Source organism: Echiichthys vipera (assembly GCF_963691815.1).
Source record: "Echiichthys vipera genome assembly, chromosome: 9".
Lineage (NCBI taxonomy): Eukaryota > Metazoa > Chordata > Actinopteri > Perciformes > Trachinidae > Echiichthys > Echiichthys vipera.
The window spans coordinates 3,008,014-3,025,051 of NC_139834.1; the positions used below are offsets into that span (position 1 = coordinate 3,008,014).

At 43.9% G+C, this 17,038-nt stretch overlaps 1 protein-coding gene across 1 annotated transcript; it reads right to left on the reverse strand.

Annotated features, from left to right (window-relative positions):
* Nucleotides 1–7,172: 7,172 nt before the first annotated feature.
* On the reverse strand, nucleotides 7,173–16,706 carry gata5 (GATA binding protein 5; the record flags this gene model as incomplete). The annotated part of the gene is made up of 6 exons (XM_083920608.1): nucleotides 7,173–7,295; nucleotides 8,493–8,620; nucleotides 9,496–9,580; nucleotides 9,871–9,999; nucleotides 12,863–13,032; nucleotides 16,187–16,706. The coding sequence occupies 6 exons, from the start codon at nucleotides 16,704–16,706 to the stop codon at nucleotides 7,173–7,175; spliced, it is 1,155 nt and encodes a 384-aa protein (XP_083776734.1).
* Between the last annotated feature and the right edge of the window lie 332 nt (nucleotides 16,707–17,038).

Below are 17,038 nucleotides of genomic sequence, written 5' to 3' on the forward strand. Positions count from 1 at the left end.
GGAGGCAGGTGACAATCACGGACAGGGAGACAGGGCGCAAGAGGAGAGAACTTCATAATAAACCAGGAAAATGACAACAAGGCATACGAAACGCAGAACCTGACGACCCAGCCTGTTGAATCCTCTGCCCCCTGGTCACACGGTTCCTCCAATGAACCGCCAGCTCCTGTGGAAAGAACCCTTCCCCTCATGTCTTACTGCACCCACTTTTAACCTGGAGCTTATCTGCAACGTCCTTTAATTACGCCATCTGTGCTAAATTAATAACAATGTGAAAGCATGCTAAATCATTTATATTTAACTTATATACGTGCACAGTAAGTTATAACGAAACTCCAATTATATTTGGACAAAAATAAACACTTCATGTGTCAAAGTCCCCACAAGTATGTACCTCAGTTACTGTATGAACCAGACTGACCCCAAGTGAAGGAGTTCAAGTACCTCGGGATCTTGTTCACGAGTGAGGGGACGATGGAGCAGCGGGGGCGGAGCTGCAGTCGCTCTACCGCACCGTTGTGATGAAAAGAGAGCTGAGGAAGGCAAAGCTCTGGATCTACCGGTCAGTCTTGGTTCCTACCCTCACCTGTGGTCATGGAAGCTGGATCAGGACCCAAAGAACCAGGTCCAGGTCAGGACCCAAAGAACCAGGTCCAGGTCAGGACCCAAAGAACCAGGTCCAGGTCAGGACCCAAAGAACCAGGTCGCAGGTACAAGTGGTCGAAATGTGTTTCCTCAGGAGGGGGTCTGGAGTCTCCCTTAGAGAGAGGGGGAGAAGTTCAGCATCCGTGAGGAACTCGGAGTAGAGCCGCTGCTCCTTTGCGTTGAAAGGAGCCAGTTGAGGTGGTTCAGGATCATCTGGTAAGGATGAACCCTGGGCGCCTCCCTGGGGAGGTGTTCCAGGCACGTCCAGCTGGGAGGAGGACTCGGGGAAGACCCAGGACCAGGTGGAGAGATTAGATCTCCACACTGGCCTGGGAACGCCTCAGGATCCCCCAGTTAGAGCTGGTTAATGTGGCCCGGGAAAGGGAAGTTTGGGGTCCCCTGCTGGAGCTGCTGCCCCGCGACCCGACCCCGGATAAGAGGTTGAAGATGAGATGAGATGAGACTGACCTCATTCCCTTTTAAGTATGGTACCTTTGTGTGGTATTAACTTTGTGTAACTGAGCAACAGTATGTTTTCAAAAGGAGATATTCTCATCATATAATATTGTTCAGTATCCTCTACCTCTATTGCAGGATTACCAAGGCCCCACCCCCAATTTGAAGTCTGAGTCGGAGCGACCGACCTCCTGAGACTGCTCGTGTTTTATCTCTGCTGTTCTGAAAAAACGGTGGAGTGAAGCCGAGCAACGCCACAACACACGGTCAGTGATTAAAGCTGTATGAACAAACACATCCCCCGAGAACAACGTCAGGCTTTGGCAAAGGAAGAACGACTCAGATATGCAGTATTTAAGTGCAACACACACACACGCACACACACACACACACACACACACACACACACACACACACACACACACACACACACACTGCGTTTTGTTCCTGTCACACACTATCCCATTCTTCCCTCGACAGGAGTGAAGAATAGGACCTCGGGGCGAATCACTGAGCGGACAGCTGGCGGAAGTTTTGATTTAAAGGCTGAAAATGAATTGAATAAATGTGTGTGTTACTTTCCAACATCCCGTACAGTCACACAGACACACACAAAACGCAGTGAGCCTACGAGGAGCACAGAACAGAAGAGCATATCCTGTCTGGCTGAAGGCAGTAATTGAGCCCTGGGAAAGACCGTCTGCCGCCGTAGACAGAGGAGAAAAAAAGCCATTCCTCACAATCGGTCGCTCGTATTATTGCTGGACTGTGGCTTTTTCCCCGCGCGTCTGTCCAGGGATTGAGTTGTAACGCTGCGCACACATTCAGCTGTCGTGGAGCCGTCCGGGAAGACAGAATGAATGTCTTTGAGAATATGAAGGAAGGGAAAATGAAATGTAAGGCCCACTCTCAGGAGCTGAATCTCTCTATTTCACTTACAAAACACACGCACGCACACACACACACACACACCCACACACATACAGAATGAAGGAGGGGTCAGGGTATAAGGAGGTTTGACTTAGAAAACTCCAAAGTTAAGCAAAGACGCAGCAGTCCCGGCCTCGACGCTAGTCTGGCCCCGGCCTTGATGCCTCGAGGTCTGAATCCAATCCAAGGTCTCTCTGTCACCGCTGATTGGCAGATGAAATTAACCTAAAAAAAGTGATTAACATGTTTAAAATGGAACTTTACTGCACAGGGAAAATTACAAATACGTTGTACATGAATGGCTGCTTATGTATTCCTCATTTTACGGTTGTCTAAGGACGCACTCACACTGTCCATCCGTACCGTGCCCAAACAGGTTTCACGGGTAAAGTCTGGTTCCTTTGACCAGTGTGAGTGCAACCGTACCGCTCCTAGCTGCGGCCCGCTTGCCGTCCACGGCCCGTTTGGGAGAGGTGGGCTTTTGTAAAGCACGTTTGCACATGTACGAGCACGAGCGTGCGCATCTGGACGAGCACGAGCACGAGCACGAGCACGAGCACGAGGCCTACGGTGGTTCTGAGGTCATTTCCTGTGCGCCTGTTGGGACATAGAAAAGAGAAGGAGGGACCATGCGTGGACATTTAAAACAATGGCGGCGAAAGGTTCACGTTGGTGTGATGCGGAGGTGGAGTGTTTACTGCAGATTTGGTCGATGAAAAGATTCAAAAACAGTCGACAGGACGCACAAAAACTCCGAGGTCTACGGAAAGATCTGTAAACAAAGCCACGCATCGCCATGACGTCATCAATGCGTGTGACGTGTTACGGCGTGATGACGTATAGGCAGCAAGAAGCATTCTCCGAGGCCCAGGTAGTGTGAGTACAAACGGGCCTGGAGGGGGGGACAAGGACCCTAAAGCACGGGATGGACGGACAGTGTGAGTGCGCCCTTAGAACTCATTGACTCGTCATTGAGCCTTTTCTCGCTTGATCCCTTTTTTCTGTGAGTCAAGAATGAAACAAGCAGATGTGTCTTCATGAGTTTGGGACACATTTGTTATCATTCATCAGTCTGTCAACCCTGATCGCTTCTCCTATGAACATCTATAACTGCTATATTAACAGATAAAGAATAATACATAAACATAGATTTTATAACTTATTTGCTAACAACTCGTCTACATTATAGTGTGTTATATTTGCTGTATTACTGCTTATTAAGTGTTACTGAATAGATGGAACAACCCTTTTAAGTAGTCGCTGCATCTGATTCTGAAGCTAAATATGTATTACTTGACTACAGCTTTAAAGGGAATACAATGAGTGCCCTTTTGTATAGGTTTAGTGTATAAAACAGGTTCGTTTTCACTTTTTCATCAACTGATAATTAAATTAATCTACCAGTGAATAATTGTGTTATTTTTAATCAGTTGTATTCAGTCCCATCTTATCCTCTAAACCTCCTGCTGTTCATTTCAAGCATCCACTGCTCTTCTCCCTGCCGGACTGAAAACGAACGCGTCTGACTCTTCACACATCACACTGCAACAGGCCTCTCCCAGCAACAGATAAGACGACAACATCTTGGCCAACAGTCATAAAAGCTGGGCCTTGTTGGTGGTGCACCGGTGCCTGGATGTCGCCATGGCGGCAGTAAAGCAGCAGCCTTGTTGCTGACAGGTCTGTATTTTCCTCCACGGTGCCGTCAATTCGAACCCCGGCTGCCATAAAGCACAGTTGGAAGACAACCTTTGGTCGACGCTGCCGGCTTAAGCAACCAGCGGGAGAACACACCCTCCTTGTACACACAAACACACACACACACACACACACACACACGCAATTACACATACATATACCTGACTGTGTAAATGGAAGTGTGGGCAAATAAAAATGTGCTAAATATAGATGTAAATGCACAAACATCTTTGCAGAAATGACTAAAAGACAATACAGAAAACACTAAATATGATTGTATATGTTAGATGATATAGTTTACAGGATTCTGTGGTAAAAACAGGGCAGGGTGTGTAAAACAACAATCACCTAATAACCTAATAATCAAATTTTGAGACCTCCTGTTACATCATTTATGACTTCATCAGATGCCAACATGGAGAGCTCTACTCACTCATTATTCTATATTCAACAAACAAAAAAATTATGATTTGATATAAATAATATATTCACAAATTTGTGTAAAGGCGAAAAATAAACAGATATAGAAAATAGGGTTACACATTGGTGTGATGCCGATCTGAAGTAAATTTACCATAACCAGTAAACTGACAATCAGCGAGAGAGAGCAAGGAAGATCAAATCGTTAGCTCAAAGTTATTAATTAAAGGTGAAAAAACGTAGTAAGTAATGGCTAAATGTTGAAATAGTCATTTAAATATAATGTAGCCTAAGAACAAAAAACAAAAATGTATGAACAGTCCAAATAATTTGCTTAAAGTAATGGATAGGCCGACATACTGTAGTTGGAAGAGTTAAGCAAAAGTAAAGTATAAACAGTTTAAATAGTTTGTTAAAGCAATGGATTAAGAGTTGGAAGAGTTTGCTAAAATTAAATTATTATTGAAATAGTCGCTTAGAGTAATGGATAAATAGTTGAAATGGTTAAGCTAAAGACAATGCATTTAACAGTTAAAATAGTTGCTTAGAGTAATGTACAAATAGATGGATGAGTTAAGCTAAAGGTCATGCATTAAACAGGTAAAATAATTAGCTTAAAGTCATGGATACGTAGTTGGAAGTGTTAGCTAAAAGCGATCTGTAAACAGTTAGCTAAAATAACGTATAAAAGTTGAAATAATTAGCTTAAAGTCATGGAAACATAGCTGGACGTTATGCTAAAAGTGATCTATAAACAGTTAGCTAAAATAATGTATAAGGGTTGTAAAAATTAGCTTAAAGTCATGGATACACAGTTGGAGGTGTTAGCTAAAAGTGATCTATAAACACTTAGCTAAAACAGCTAAAAGTGATCTATAAACAGTTAGCTTACATAATGTTTAAAAGTTCAAATAATTAGCTTAAAGTCTTGGATACATAGTTGGAAGTGTTAGCTAAAAGTGATCTATAAAGAGTTAGCTAAAATAATGTATACAAGTTGAAATAACTAGCTTAAAGTCATGGATACATAGTTGGAAGTGTTAGCTAAAAGTGAGCTATAAACAGTTAGCTTAAATAACGTATAAATGTTAAAATAATTAGCTTAAATTCATGGATACATAGTTGAAAGTGTTAGCTAAAAGTGATGTAGAAACAGTTAGCTAAAAAATGTATAAATGTGGAAATAATTAGCTTAAAGTCATGGATACATAGTTAGAAGAGTTACCTAAAAGTTATGTATAAACAGTTAGCTAAAACAGCTAAAAGTTATGTATAAACAGTTAGCTAAAATAATGTATAAGGGTTGTAATAATTAGCTTTAAGTCATGGAAACATAGTTGGAAGTGTTAGCTAAAAGTGATCTATAAAAAGTTAGCTTAAATAATGTATAAAAGTTGAAGTGTTAGCTGTTTTAGCTAACTGTTTATAGATCACTTTTATCTAACTCTTCCAACTTTGTATCCATGACTTTTAGCTAGTTATTTCAACATTTATACATTTTTTTTTAGCTAACTGTTTATAGATCACTTTTAGCTAAAAGTGATCTATAAACAGTTAGCTAAAAAATAATTAGCTTAAAGTCATGGATACACAGTTGGAAATGTTAGCCAAAAGTTATGTATAAACTTGCTGCAATCAAAGGATGAATGGCCACTCAACAGGTAGTAGTACAAATGCAAACATGACCAGACTGACCTAAACATTGTAGTAAAATACGGTATATTGTAACAATATAGACTAATTAACAGTTCAGTTCAGGCTGATGAGGGGTAACCCTATGCTGCGGGGGCCTGCTTGGGAACCAATGATTTCAAATCTTTTTCTAAGCACGAGACGTTGAGATCATCTCAAAAACATAAAATATATTTGTGAGCTTTAATCAAAAACCAAACAAAAGTCCATAAATGAATAAAATGTGAATCAGTTTATTAACCTGCAGAGATTCCAAAGAGCATTGAAAAAGAGAGTTCTTCAGAGCATCATAACAATAAAATCCCCTTTACATATTGACACAATACAGACAATAAAATTACAATTATTATGTTTGGAATCATCTCGCTAAATCGGAGCCATTGCACTTTCATTGCTGTCGAATAACGCGGTAAAACGACGAACGTCTGATATGTAGCTCTGATGTCAGAATCAAAAAGACTGCTTTTGATTGTCAAATCAATTATAACAGATGCGCGTAAAATCACTCGCACAGTGTACGCGCCGTAGCTCAGAGGCTGCACAACACGCAGGCCGCACAACAGCGAGCCGTGGGCTGGTTTTAGTGTCCACCGTGACTTTTAACCGTCCTTATCTCAACATAAATAATGTGCCCATAAAGGTTAATCATCTACACGTTTGTAATGAGACATGCTCAACAGCCATAAACGGGGTGTTTTCTCTCCGCGATGACAATAACACGCTGCAACTGCTCCCATTATGTTCTCGAACACACCGCGGGAAGCATCGAGGGCACTATCGACAAAAGCTTTCGACAACGATGAAACTAAACTTAGTCATTAGCTATAAAAAGGTCTTTTTACATTCTGCTTGATTGTCTTTAGTGTATTTTTGTAGCGTTTCTCCAAAAAAATGGAGATTTCTTGCGGTAATAGGTAGTTCTTGTTGTCCCGCTGAGGGAATATGGCTTGTTGGGTGGGGGTTCAGGAGAGCCAGGGTCAGTGTTTAGCTCTAGGTCAGCTGTGTTCATTGCTGTTGAGTTGGTGCGCTGTGGATAATACACACGCATCCTTTTGTAAAACCGTACCCTGGGTACCCTTTGTACCCTGTGTACCCTGGGTACCATGTGTCCTTGTGAAGCTAACGTACGGTCCAGGAGAGCTGCGTTGAGCCAACTCACTTCAAGAGCATCTGAACACGTGGAGCCACCAGATACTGCGTGAAGCCCAATTTAACGTCCATACATCACGGTTTGTCCACACCTCAAGTCAAGAGGGATAGTTGCAGGGGTGAAAAGATGACCAGAGCGAGTTGTGTGGCGTCACTTTGGCAGTCCTGATGGTCGAGGTCGCTCACGCTTGAGACAGAGCACACCAGGAGTTCTGCTGCGGGGCCATGGACGTCGGGGTAAAGGGATAATCCTCGTATTTAATGTCCACGTGTCCCGATCCTGTGCTGTCTAGATGAGAAGCCGTCTGCAAGGAGGAAACGGACATTTACGTTAAATTAAGAAAGGAAAAAAGAGCACAGAGCACTGATGACTCATCATGAGTGGGACTACCATGTGTGCTGTAGCTCTGGAGGGAGCTTTCTATAGTCTGAGAAAATAACCTGATGAAGTCATCAGAGTTATCTTAAGTTAAGGCCTGGTCACAGCAGCATTTAATGCATCATCATCATTAACCTCCTTTGTATACACTGCTAACCTGACTCCAACAGATTCTGATTTGCTCAGCAGATCCATCTGGGAACTCTGGTTTGGAGATCTTTTGGGAAGGGGCGAAAATACCTGTTGCTGATTGGATAAACCATCTGTCTGTCACCAACATACGGGCCAAATCAACCAATCAGATGACTGAAGCGTAGCATGTACTAACAGCGTCGAAGGAAAGCTCAGAAAGTAAACAACGTGTCTGTAAAGGATATTTCTTGTTTCTGTAACGTGAATTTATGAATAAAAAGCCCAATTTCAGGAGAACGGTCCATATTCAACAGAAGGATCCAAGACAAAAAAATGTTAGCAAGCGGCTTGCTCCATAGCTGCTCATCTCATCCGCGGAAGCCGCCATGTTGTTTACACTGAACATCTAGTAAGGATGAACCCTGGGCGCCTCCCTAGGGAGGTGTTCCAGGCACGTCCAGCTGGGAGGAGGCCTCGGGGAAGACTCAGGACCAGGTGGAGAGATTAGATCTCCACACTGGCCTGGGAACGCCTCAGGATCCCCCAGTTAGAGCTGGTTAATGTGGCCCGGGAAAGGGAAGTTTGGGGTCCCCTGCTGGAGCTGCTGCCCCCACGACCCAACCCTGGATAAGCGGTTGAAGATGAGATGAGTCGCTTCTCGTTTCGTCACTTAAACCCGCCTCAAAACCAACGCTGATTGGTTCGGTCGCTTGGGACAACTTCGATTGAACATTTTCTCTGCCGCAAGTGACCAGACCGATCTGAGAGTAAAATACAACGGAGCTCAGAGATCAGGATGGACTCATGAGGCTAATACACTGCCCCACAAAAGAGGATGGTTTGCAGATAGTAATGAGCCAGGAGTCAACCTGGCTCTTGAGGTATGCTTGTTGTCCAAATAGCAGCTGAGCTAGCAAGTGTGTTAATGGTCAGCTAGAGCTTTTGCCCTTGCTTACTATGCACATTACATTTGTGTGAGAAGGAGGTTTACCTGAGTGGCAGATGTGACCGTCTGTCCAGCGTAGGGTGAGGGGGCCATGTTGGGTTCACTCTTAATGGTCGAGGCGTGTTCGGAGACTGACAGGGAGGTCGGGGAGCCATGGTCAGAGGTGGCGGATCCTAAAGAAACAACAGGAAAGTCAAATGAGTTTCCAGATTGTAAAATAACCACTATCATGATAATATACTGAGACGCTGTTCAGAATGATTTGGTCTTTGTTTTGATTAATGAGCTTTTACCCCTCAACATTGATATCTATGATTTAATGTTTTATTTAAACTTGTAATATAGACCTTTTCAAAGATGTAGACATAAACAGTCCTAGTTTATTTCCTGTTTTAGTGTATGTGAATGACTTCAGCTGACAGGAAGTTACCAAGGACCAAGGCTGTTGCTGAGCAATGGCATTTTGTTGAAAGGGTCTAAATCAAAGTAAATCAAACTGTGGATTTAGATGAAGTCATTCATCCATCTTGTCCACTAACAAGGGGAGACTGGGGTAAGTTGTCTCAGGGGTTGGTTGTCACAGTGCTTTTCACACCAGAGTACGGTCTGGGGTAGGGGGAAAGGCGCTCTGGCTTGTTTCATATTTCTTTAAAACCAATCACACTTGTCTTGCATAATAAATAGGAAACAAAGAAGCGGATACACTGATTAGATTACAATAAGACATGAGAGAGGACACCGAATGTCAGTGTTTATCCCAGCGCTACATCCGGTGAGCCAGAGCCAAGGTGAGTTTCATCATGTTGACCAAAATCATCCAACTAATCATCCCATCATCAGTGATCAAACCTTTAGTGTGATGTCGTGCTCATTTGTATCTTCTTAAAAACATTTAGGTGAGGAGAAATGTTCCATGTTGTTGTTGTTATTGTAATAAAAGTGTTGAGGCTATGATGCATTTCGTAATGAAACACTTATTCAAAAGATGATAGTATATGGTAATGTGACAACAGCCCCTTCCCCCTACACACCCCTTTGCCGACCCTACCTGTGGAGGCTTTACTCTTGGGCATCTTGGGTTTGCGCTTCCTGGTCTGAATGCTCTCTTTCTTCATGGCCAGAGGTCTGGGCACCTGCGGGGAGTAGATCAACACACATTAGCCGAGCGTACCTCCCAGTCCTGATACACCGGAGGCCAAAGTGTCATGACAACCCACACAAGCTCCCCTCTCCCACTCTCCCACTGCTGCTCTGATAACAATGAGCACAATGCCCTTGGAGAGGTTTTACACTGTGCAAATAACGAACTGCTCACTGTGGCAGAAGTCTGCGAGAGGAGTGAGTGAGGAACGACTGAGGAGCTAAAACAGGAGACATTATAAACCAGAGCGACCAGAACACTGGACCCTGTGGTGGGACCTACCCCGTGCAGCTTCATGTAGAGGCCACAGGCGTTACACACGGGTTCCCCCTCAGCGTTGCGTCTCCACAGCGTGGTGGTGCTGGTGTGGCAGTTAGTGCAGCAAAGGCCGGCGCGGCGAGACGGGGTCTGCTGCAGGTACAGAGGAGGGGAAAATGACACTTGAATGAAAAACAGTTTGACTTTTTTTGGCTGGAATCCAAATTAGAAATCCCAGCACGATCACAAATAGCCTTACGGGTCACATCTTTGTATCCTTGGACTATAGTTTGAGAAACTCGAGTGGAACCGTTCCCTTAACTTTGAGAATGAATTACAGGATGTCAGCGTGCCGCTCTGTACAACAATGACGAATTATCCCTCCGCGTACCCGTGCAAAAGCTCTAATAACTCATTAGTTGGACAACCTTTAAAGACAACATGACAAATAATTGTGTTTGTCTCACACCGTGGCGAGACTACCAGTTCGGTTGTGCACAGCAAGTGTGGAGTACAACAGCACAACAGCAGAGAGTCACGTTGTTTCGGAGAGCTCCGTCTAAAAGCGTCCCGCCCAAGGGCAAGGTCGCTGCAGGACAAATAAAAACAGGGGGAAAACAGCCCAGCGGTGGAAGGAGACGTTGGGCAACTCACAGCTGCTCCAGAGAGGCAAGTCCCTGGGAAATCTACAGCCGTGAGGCCTTGACACCCGCCCGCCACACCACCACAGAGCTTTTTTCCTATTTTCTAAACGCTCTCTAAGCAATGAGGCTTTGACCTCACTGGGAGCACTGGGAGTAATACATTCTGTAGGACAAATCCTACATGGAGAGGATTTTGCATAACCACACTTAACAATGCTGTTTTGCTATTTGATTAGCTAGTGGTATTGGAATTGCCTCCAAAATGTAAACAAACTCCATTACAAGTAAAATCCCTGCATTCAAAACTGGACTTAAAGGGAAATGCAGGCGTAAAATCATCCCAGGGTCTCTTTCCGCAAACACACTCATCAGATAAGCTTCAGTGTTAGCCGCGCCTGGCTGCTAGCGTCTCCAGCATTTCTCTGTTAACAGGTGATCAACGAAAGCAACTGTCTCGATAAAAGACCATGGGATGCAAATACGCCAGAATTAGCTTTAGGTCATAATAGAACGGGTTAGTATCATCTATCCATCTTTAACAGCTTGTCCCTATCGGGGTCGTTTGGGGACTGGGCGTGAGGCAGGGTCCACCCTGGACAGGACGCCAGTCTATCACAGGACACATAGAGACGAACAGAGACAGCCAACCATTCACACCTACGGGTGATTTAGAGTCATCAATGAACCGAACACCTGCACGTCTTTGGACTGTGGGAGGAAACCGGAGAACCCGGAGAAAACCCACGCAGACACACAGAAGGGCCCCAGCCAGGATTCGAACCAGGAACCTTTTAGCTGTGAGGCAACAGTGGCAACCACCACACCAGTCATTTTTATTAATTTTCTAAATAGTTTGTCATTTAATTTGATTAAATAAAAACACCCCACCCCAAAAAAACAATGTGTTAGCCCCTGTCCCAAGATGAAAAGATGAAAAGGACCCTGCGCCCTTTGACCTTGCTTTGGTCAGAGGCGTGTCTGGGTCTCTGTAAATCATAAATAAGTCATAGAGTGTGGTCTTTACCTACTCTGTAAAGTGTCCTGAGATCACTTTGGTTATGATTTGACACTATAAATAAAATTGAATTGAATTGTATTAATGCTGTGGGGTTGTTTAAATGATTAAATGATAATAATCAGTGCTGGTGTTGTGCCGTATTCAGCACCCTGCCGTGAAACGCACATTATCGGTGATGTTCTGGATCAGAAGGCTGTTGTTTCCACCTATAGGAGTAGCGTATTTACAGGTAACCACATTAAAAACACACTTTTGAACCTATGAATTGCAAGAAAAGCTGGGATTATATTTAGGAAACACTGAGTTAAACACATTCAACTTGCTCAAGAGATCCATTTAAATGATTTTTGTAATTCTGGCTGCAGTATATTTCCACAGAACACACAAACAGGTGTTGTTTTGTGTTTGCTATTATCCAAGTTTGTGACATTAACCCTCCTGTTCTCCTCGTTCATAGCTTGAATTCTCAAAACACACGCTTGACGTCATTTTCTAATTTCATGAGGAAAACTGGGAAAACCATACATTGACATGATTATATATTTTCATTGTCCTGTACACGTACTTGTCGCAGCGTTGTTTCTTTGGGTTCATTTGATAATTTCTATTTTATAATTCAAATATTTAGAAATGTTTGAAATTGTTGGTTTTTCCTGAGGTCAAATTGAACGTAACACGCGTTTCAATCCTTGTTAATGGACATTACTTTTATTCCAAATACTGTAAATAAAGCTAAATATACTTACTTTAAAACACACAAACAAATATCCCTCGATCCAATTTCAGCCCATTATTCTGGAGGTATTACGTATTAGAAGGTGTTTGGGATGCTGTGTTTAATTTAAAATGCTATTTAGGTCGTCAACACACACACAGAATACCTGACGTTCACACTTGAGTAACATCTTTAATTAGGATTTTCTGGATGTTTAAATTGCTGGGGTCAAATTGACCCCGAGGATAAACGCTGTTGGTCACATTTGAGGGGAACAGGAGGGTTAAACTTTTTAAAAATAGTTTAAAGACTGTAAGTAAAAAAAAACTGTTGTGGGTTATACCTGTATATAAGCTACTCCTATAGGTGGAAACAACAGCCTTCTGACCCAGAACATCACCTATATTGAGGGGGTGCATTTCAAGGTAGGGGTGCTGAATATGGCACAACACCGGCCTGTTCACTCACTGATCACATGCCTTGAATGGTAAAAGGCAGGGTATAATGTAGATATTATTTATTACTGTTATATTTAAGTAACCTATAGACCGCCATCACATGTCAACATGACCCCTTGGTTGTTATCAGAGAGTGGTGTGTGTGTCTCCGGCCTCAGCGCGGGCCCTCTGCGTGCCTCACCAGTCGCTTCTGCGGTTTGATGAGCGGCCTGTTGATGCCGTTCATCTTGTGGTAGAGGCCGCAGGCGTTGCACAGGTAGTGCCCGGTGCCGTCCCTGCGCCACAGCGGCGTGGACACGGAGCCGCAGTTGACGCACTCCCTGCCCTCGGTGGACATGTCGTCGATCAGGTCTGAACACAAGAGAGAAAGACGGAATATTAAGATCTGAATGACACCATCACCACACAGACACATCCCTGTAGAACCAAAGGAGAGATGGATGCGCCGTATTTACGGATCTATTTCTCGCAAATACCCCGTGAGAGATTTCGTGTTGAGGTGCGTTTACGGCCCCGCCACATCTGTGAATGATCAACCTTTTATTGATGGTGTCTGTGACAGTCCTGCGATGTCTCCAAAAGTCCGATCGAGCCCATGTTCCCATCTCTTTACTCTTCGGAGAGAGCGCGTAAAAGCGGAAACAACGCTCCCGTTTACTGGGACTTTTGAAACCACCAGGTTAAGGTGTGTGTGTGTGTGTGTGTGTGTGTGTGTGTGTGTGTGTTTGGGGGGGGGGGGGGGGGGGGTCGATGCTTGATGAATAGCCGGAGGAGGAATTTAAAACCCCCTCCGTGCCCCGTGATGAAGAGAGATCAATGAATCAGCGCGGAGACAGACTGGAGGGTCCGTGTGAGGAGGGGCGGGGGCCGCGTTATCAGCCCCAAGGATCCAGCCCCCCCCCCCCCCATCCATCACGGCTGACACACGACGGACTCCTGGCATTAATTGCCCGCATTCCTAATCCCTCAATTGAGAGAGAGAGAGAGAGAGAGAGAGAGAGAGAGAGAGAGAGAGAGAGAGAGAGAGAGAGAGAGAGAGAGAGAGAGAGAGAGAGAGAGGCCTCACTGTCTTTGACTCCGTGATTGAGTTTTTATTATTATAATAAAATAAGACAATAGGTCATAACATAAATGCTGAGGTGGTGGTTTGGAAAAAATTAAGATCACGTCTTTATTTTAATATTTCCCAATGATTTAAATTTTAATATTTAATATCTCTATATTAACTTTTGTCATTTTTGTCCTCTTTGTAAAATCAACCTGTCAAATGGACCACAGGTGGGAATTAACCCTCGGGCTACAACCTGGCACATCCACGTGAACTGTTGTTAACACTGTAATAATAATAATAATAATAATAATAATAATAAACTGTTGTTATTACGGTAAAATAAAATGGCAGCTGTGGACGCCAGATTATTACCGTAAAAACACAGTAGAACTGTTTCTTACATTACGGTAAAAAGGACATTAGTAAATCTGGTTTTACGTTTTTTTTAATTCTCCATATTTTACCATATAATAACATTTTTTAATAAACATGTAAAGTCACTATGTTTTGCCACATATTAAACATGGAAATACTGTTTAAGTAAAATGTTTCTCACGCAATAAAACTGTATTTTACTGTGAAATAAACAGCCTGAAGAAGCATCAAATATATGCTCATTAATGTGCTTTGGGCAGAAATAATGAATACATAAATAAATAAATGAATAAAGAAATAAATAAACGAATGAATGAATAAATAAATAAATAAAATATAAAATAATCTGACCATGTCGAGTGGATTATAATAACAAAGAGGCGTCTTCATGTTATTATAATGACCGTAAAACACCGAGTGATGCTCATTAATGCGCATTGTCAAGATATAATAAATAACTAACTAACTAAATACATAAATGAATAAATAAAATAATAAATAAATAATTAAATAAATATGTGAAAAAATATATACATAAATAGTTAAAGAAATACATAAATAAATGAATAAATAAAATAAAAACAATAATAATTAAATAAATAAAAAAAAATAAAAATGATATAAATAAATACATAAATAAGTCAATGAAAAAATAAATAATCTGACCATGTCGACTGGATCGATTAACACGCAGCGCTCTTATGTATCAATAACAATAATAATCAATAACAAAGAGGCATCCTGATGTTATTAGAATGACCGTAAAACACCGAGTGATGCTCAGGCACATTTTTGGTGTGAACGACACAGAATCACAGCGGATCACTTTGCACTGGAGAGGTTCCGACGCGTCTACAGAGCAGAACCCCGAACACGAGCTCCTGAACCCCGACGCTTTGAACCCATACCTCAGATCCACGTCACACTGAAACACACACTTTCTATTTAACCATCAACTTCAAACGCGCAGGGCCGCAGGTAGAGACGCGGCCCGGGGCCCGTCTGACCCGGGCCCGTCTGACCCAGGGCCTGTCTGACCCGGGGCCCGTCTGACCCGGGCCTGTCTTACCCGGGGCCCGTCTGACCCGGGCCCTGTCTGACCCGGGCCTGTCTGACCCGGGGCCCGTCTGACCCGGGCCCGTCTGACCCGGGGCCCGTCTGACCCGGGCCTGTCTGACCCGGGTCCGTCAGACCCGGGCCCGTCTGACCCAGGTGAGAACTGCTGTGATTGCTGCGTGATGGCTCCTCTCTCTGCGCTTTGGGCTCCGTGTGTATTGGACCCTGTCATCACGCGCTGGACCGATGCCGGGGGATTAAATTAGCACCGTAATTGATTGTGTTTTTAAAGACCCCTCTCTTGTGATGAATGTGTATTGTGTAAATGTAATATAGGACTGTTTGGGAGGCTCTGATTGAATCTGTTACAGACCTCTCTATCACCTCCTGTGATAAATAACAGGCGGCGTCGCGTCCCCTTCCACGGGCTCTTACGGTCCCCGGTGAACAGAAAGGGTCGAAATAACGTCATATTTAGCATTTTCTACAAGAGCAACAAGGTCGTAATATTAAAGCATGAAGCCCAAATGTCCAGAAATGTGATTACAATATATTCTGAGAGGGGAAAATGAATTATTAACCGTGAAATATGAAAATACTGCGTCTCTCTGTGTGATTTACTGTATTTGGAGCAGAGGCCTAAATGTGAAGGTGCAGGCTTGGAGTGTTCAGTTGTTCAAATGTGATTAAATATGCATTTAATTTATGGGAAATGATTGAAATGAGAGAACAGATAAAAACCAAAAAGGTAAAAATCCACAGTTGGTTTTTAAAGCTTGAATATGAAACAGGTGAGAGTGTGTGACCAAACCAAACCAGCTGGTGGGGACGTATTAGCACTCTGCTCATCATCAAAATAATATTTTCATTAATAAACTATTTTAATCAAACAGTTCCTCACACTTGATTCCCTGCTTCTTTCTTAATAACACCTTTTAGGTTTGACTAAAAGACTTAAAACGCACTTTGTTTTACGGTCACGGTTAAAACAGTTTGGGCATTAAAGCAGTTTTCTTATCTTACCCAGACTGGACCTTCTCCCAGACAGTCCTCCGTGCCGTCCCTGCAGACTAATCACCCCGCTCTCGAAGGGTCCCGGTGTCCAGGAGGACGTCGCCATCTCCGGGCTCATGTACGCGTAAGGGCTGGAATAGGAGCCCCCGACCGAGCGCACCAGAGCGCCTCCGTACTGATCCGCCCGGGCTCCGTTTCCAAGAACCAGAGGGCTCTGGTACGCCGCGTCCCGGCCGGTGTTGCTGCTGACGGGCGGGCTGTGAGAGTACGAGAAGCCGTGCGGAGGGTGAGGGCTGCTGGGCGCGAAGGAAGAGCCGTCCGTGCCGCCCTGTGGCCACCCGTGGTGCCCGCCGAGGCCGTGCGACTGGTGGGTCGAGTCGCAGCTCTGCAGGTAGGGCAGCGTGGGCAGCATGGCCGGGACTCTGGCGGTGGGGACGTAGACCGGAGAGCTCGCCGAGGGATGGATGTAATTCCCGGTGTCGTGCGCGTAAGGGGACTGGTTGGAGGACAAGGCCAGACTTTGATACATTTTCACGAGTGTTTGGAGTGCGGGGATACAGGGAAGGACTTCTCAGGCGGGTCCCAGACCCGTGGAGGCTGAAGGGTCCACGCGTAAAGGCGCTTCCACCCTCGTCGGAAGAACTTCTCTGCGCCTTCTTGGACAAACGGAACTCTTGTGGAGATCCCTGTCCTACGAAAGAAATAATAAGAGATATTTTTTTGTGTGTGAGAGCAGAAGAACATTTCAAAGTTTCAGGGGCATCTGAGTTTTCACATGTTTGAGTAACTGTCTCTTATAAGCAGCGTTATTGGATTAAACCCCAAAATATCATTTGTATGAGTTAAACTAATCCTGGCCTT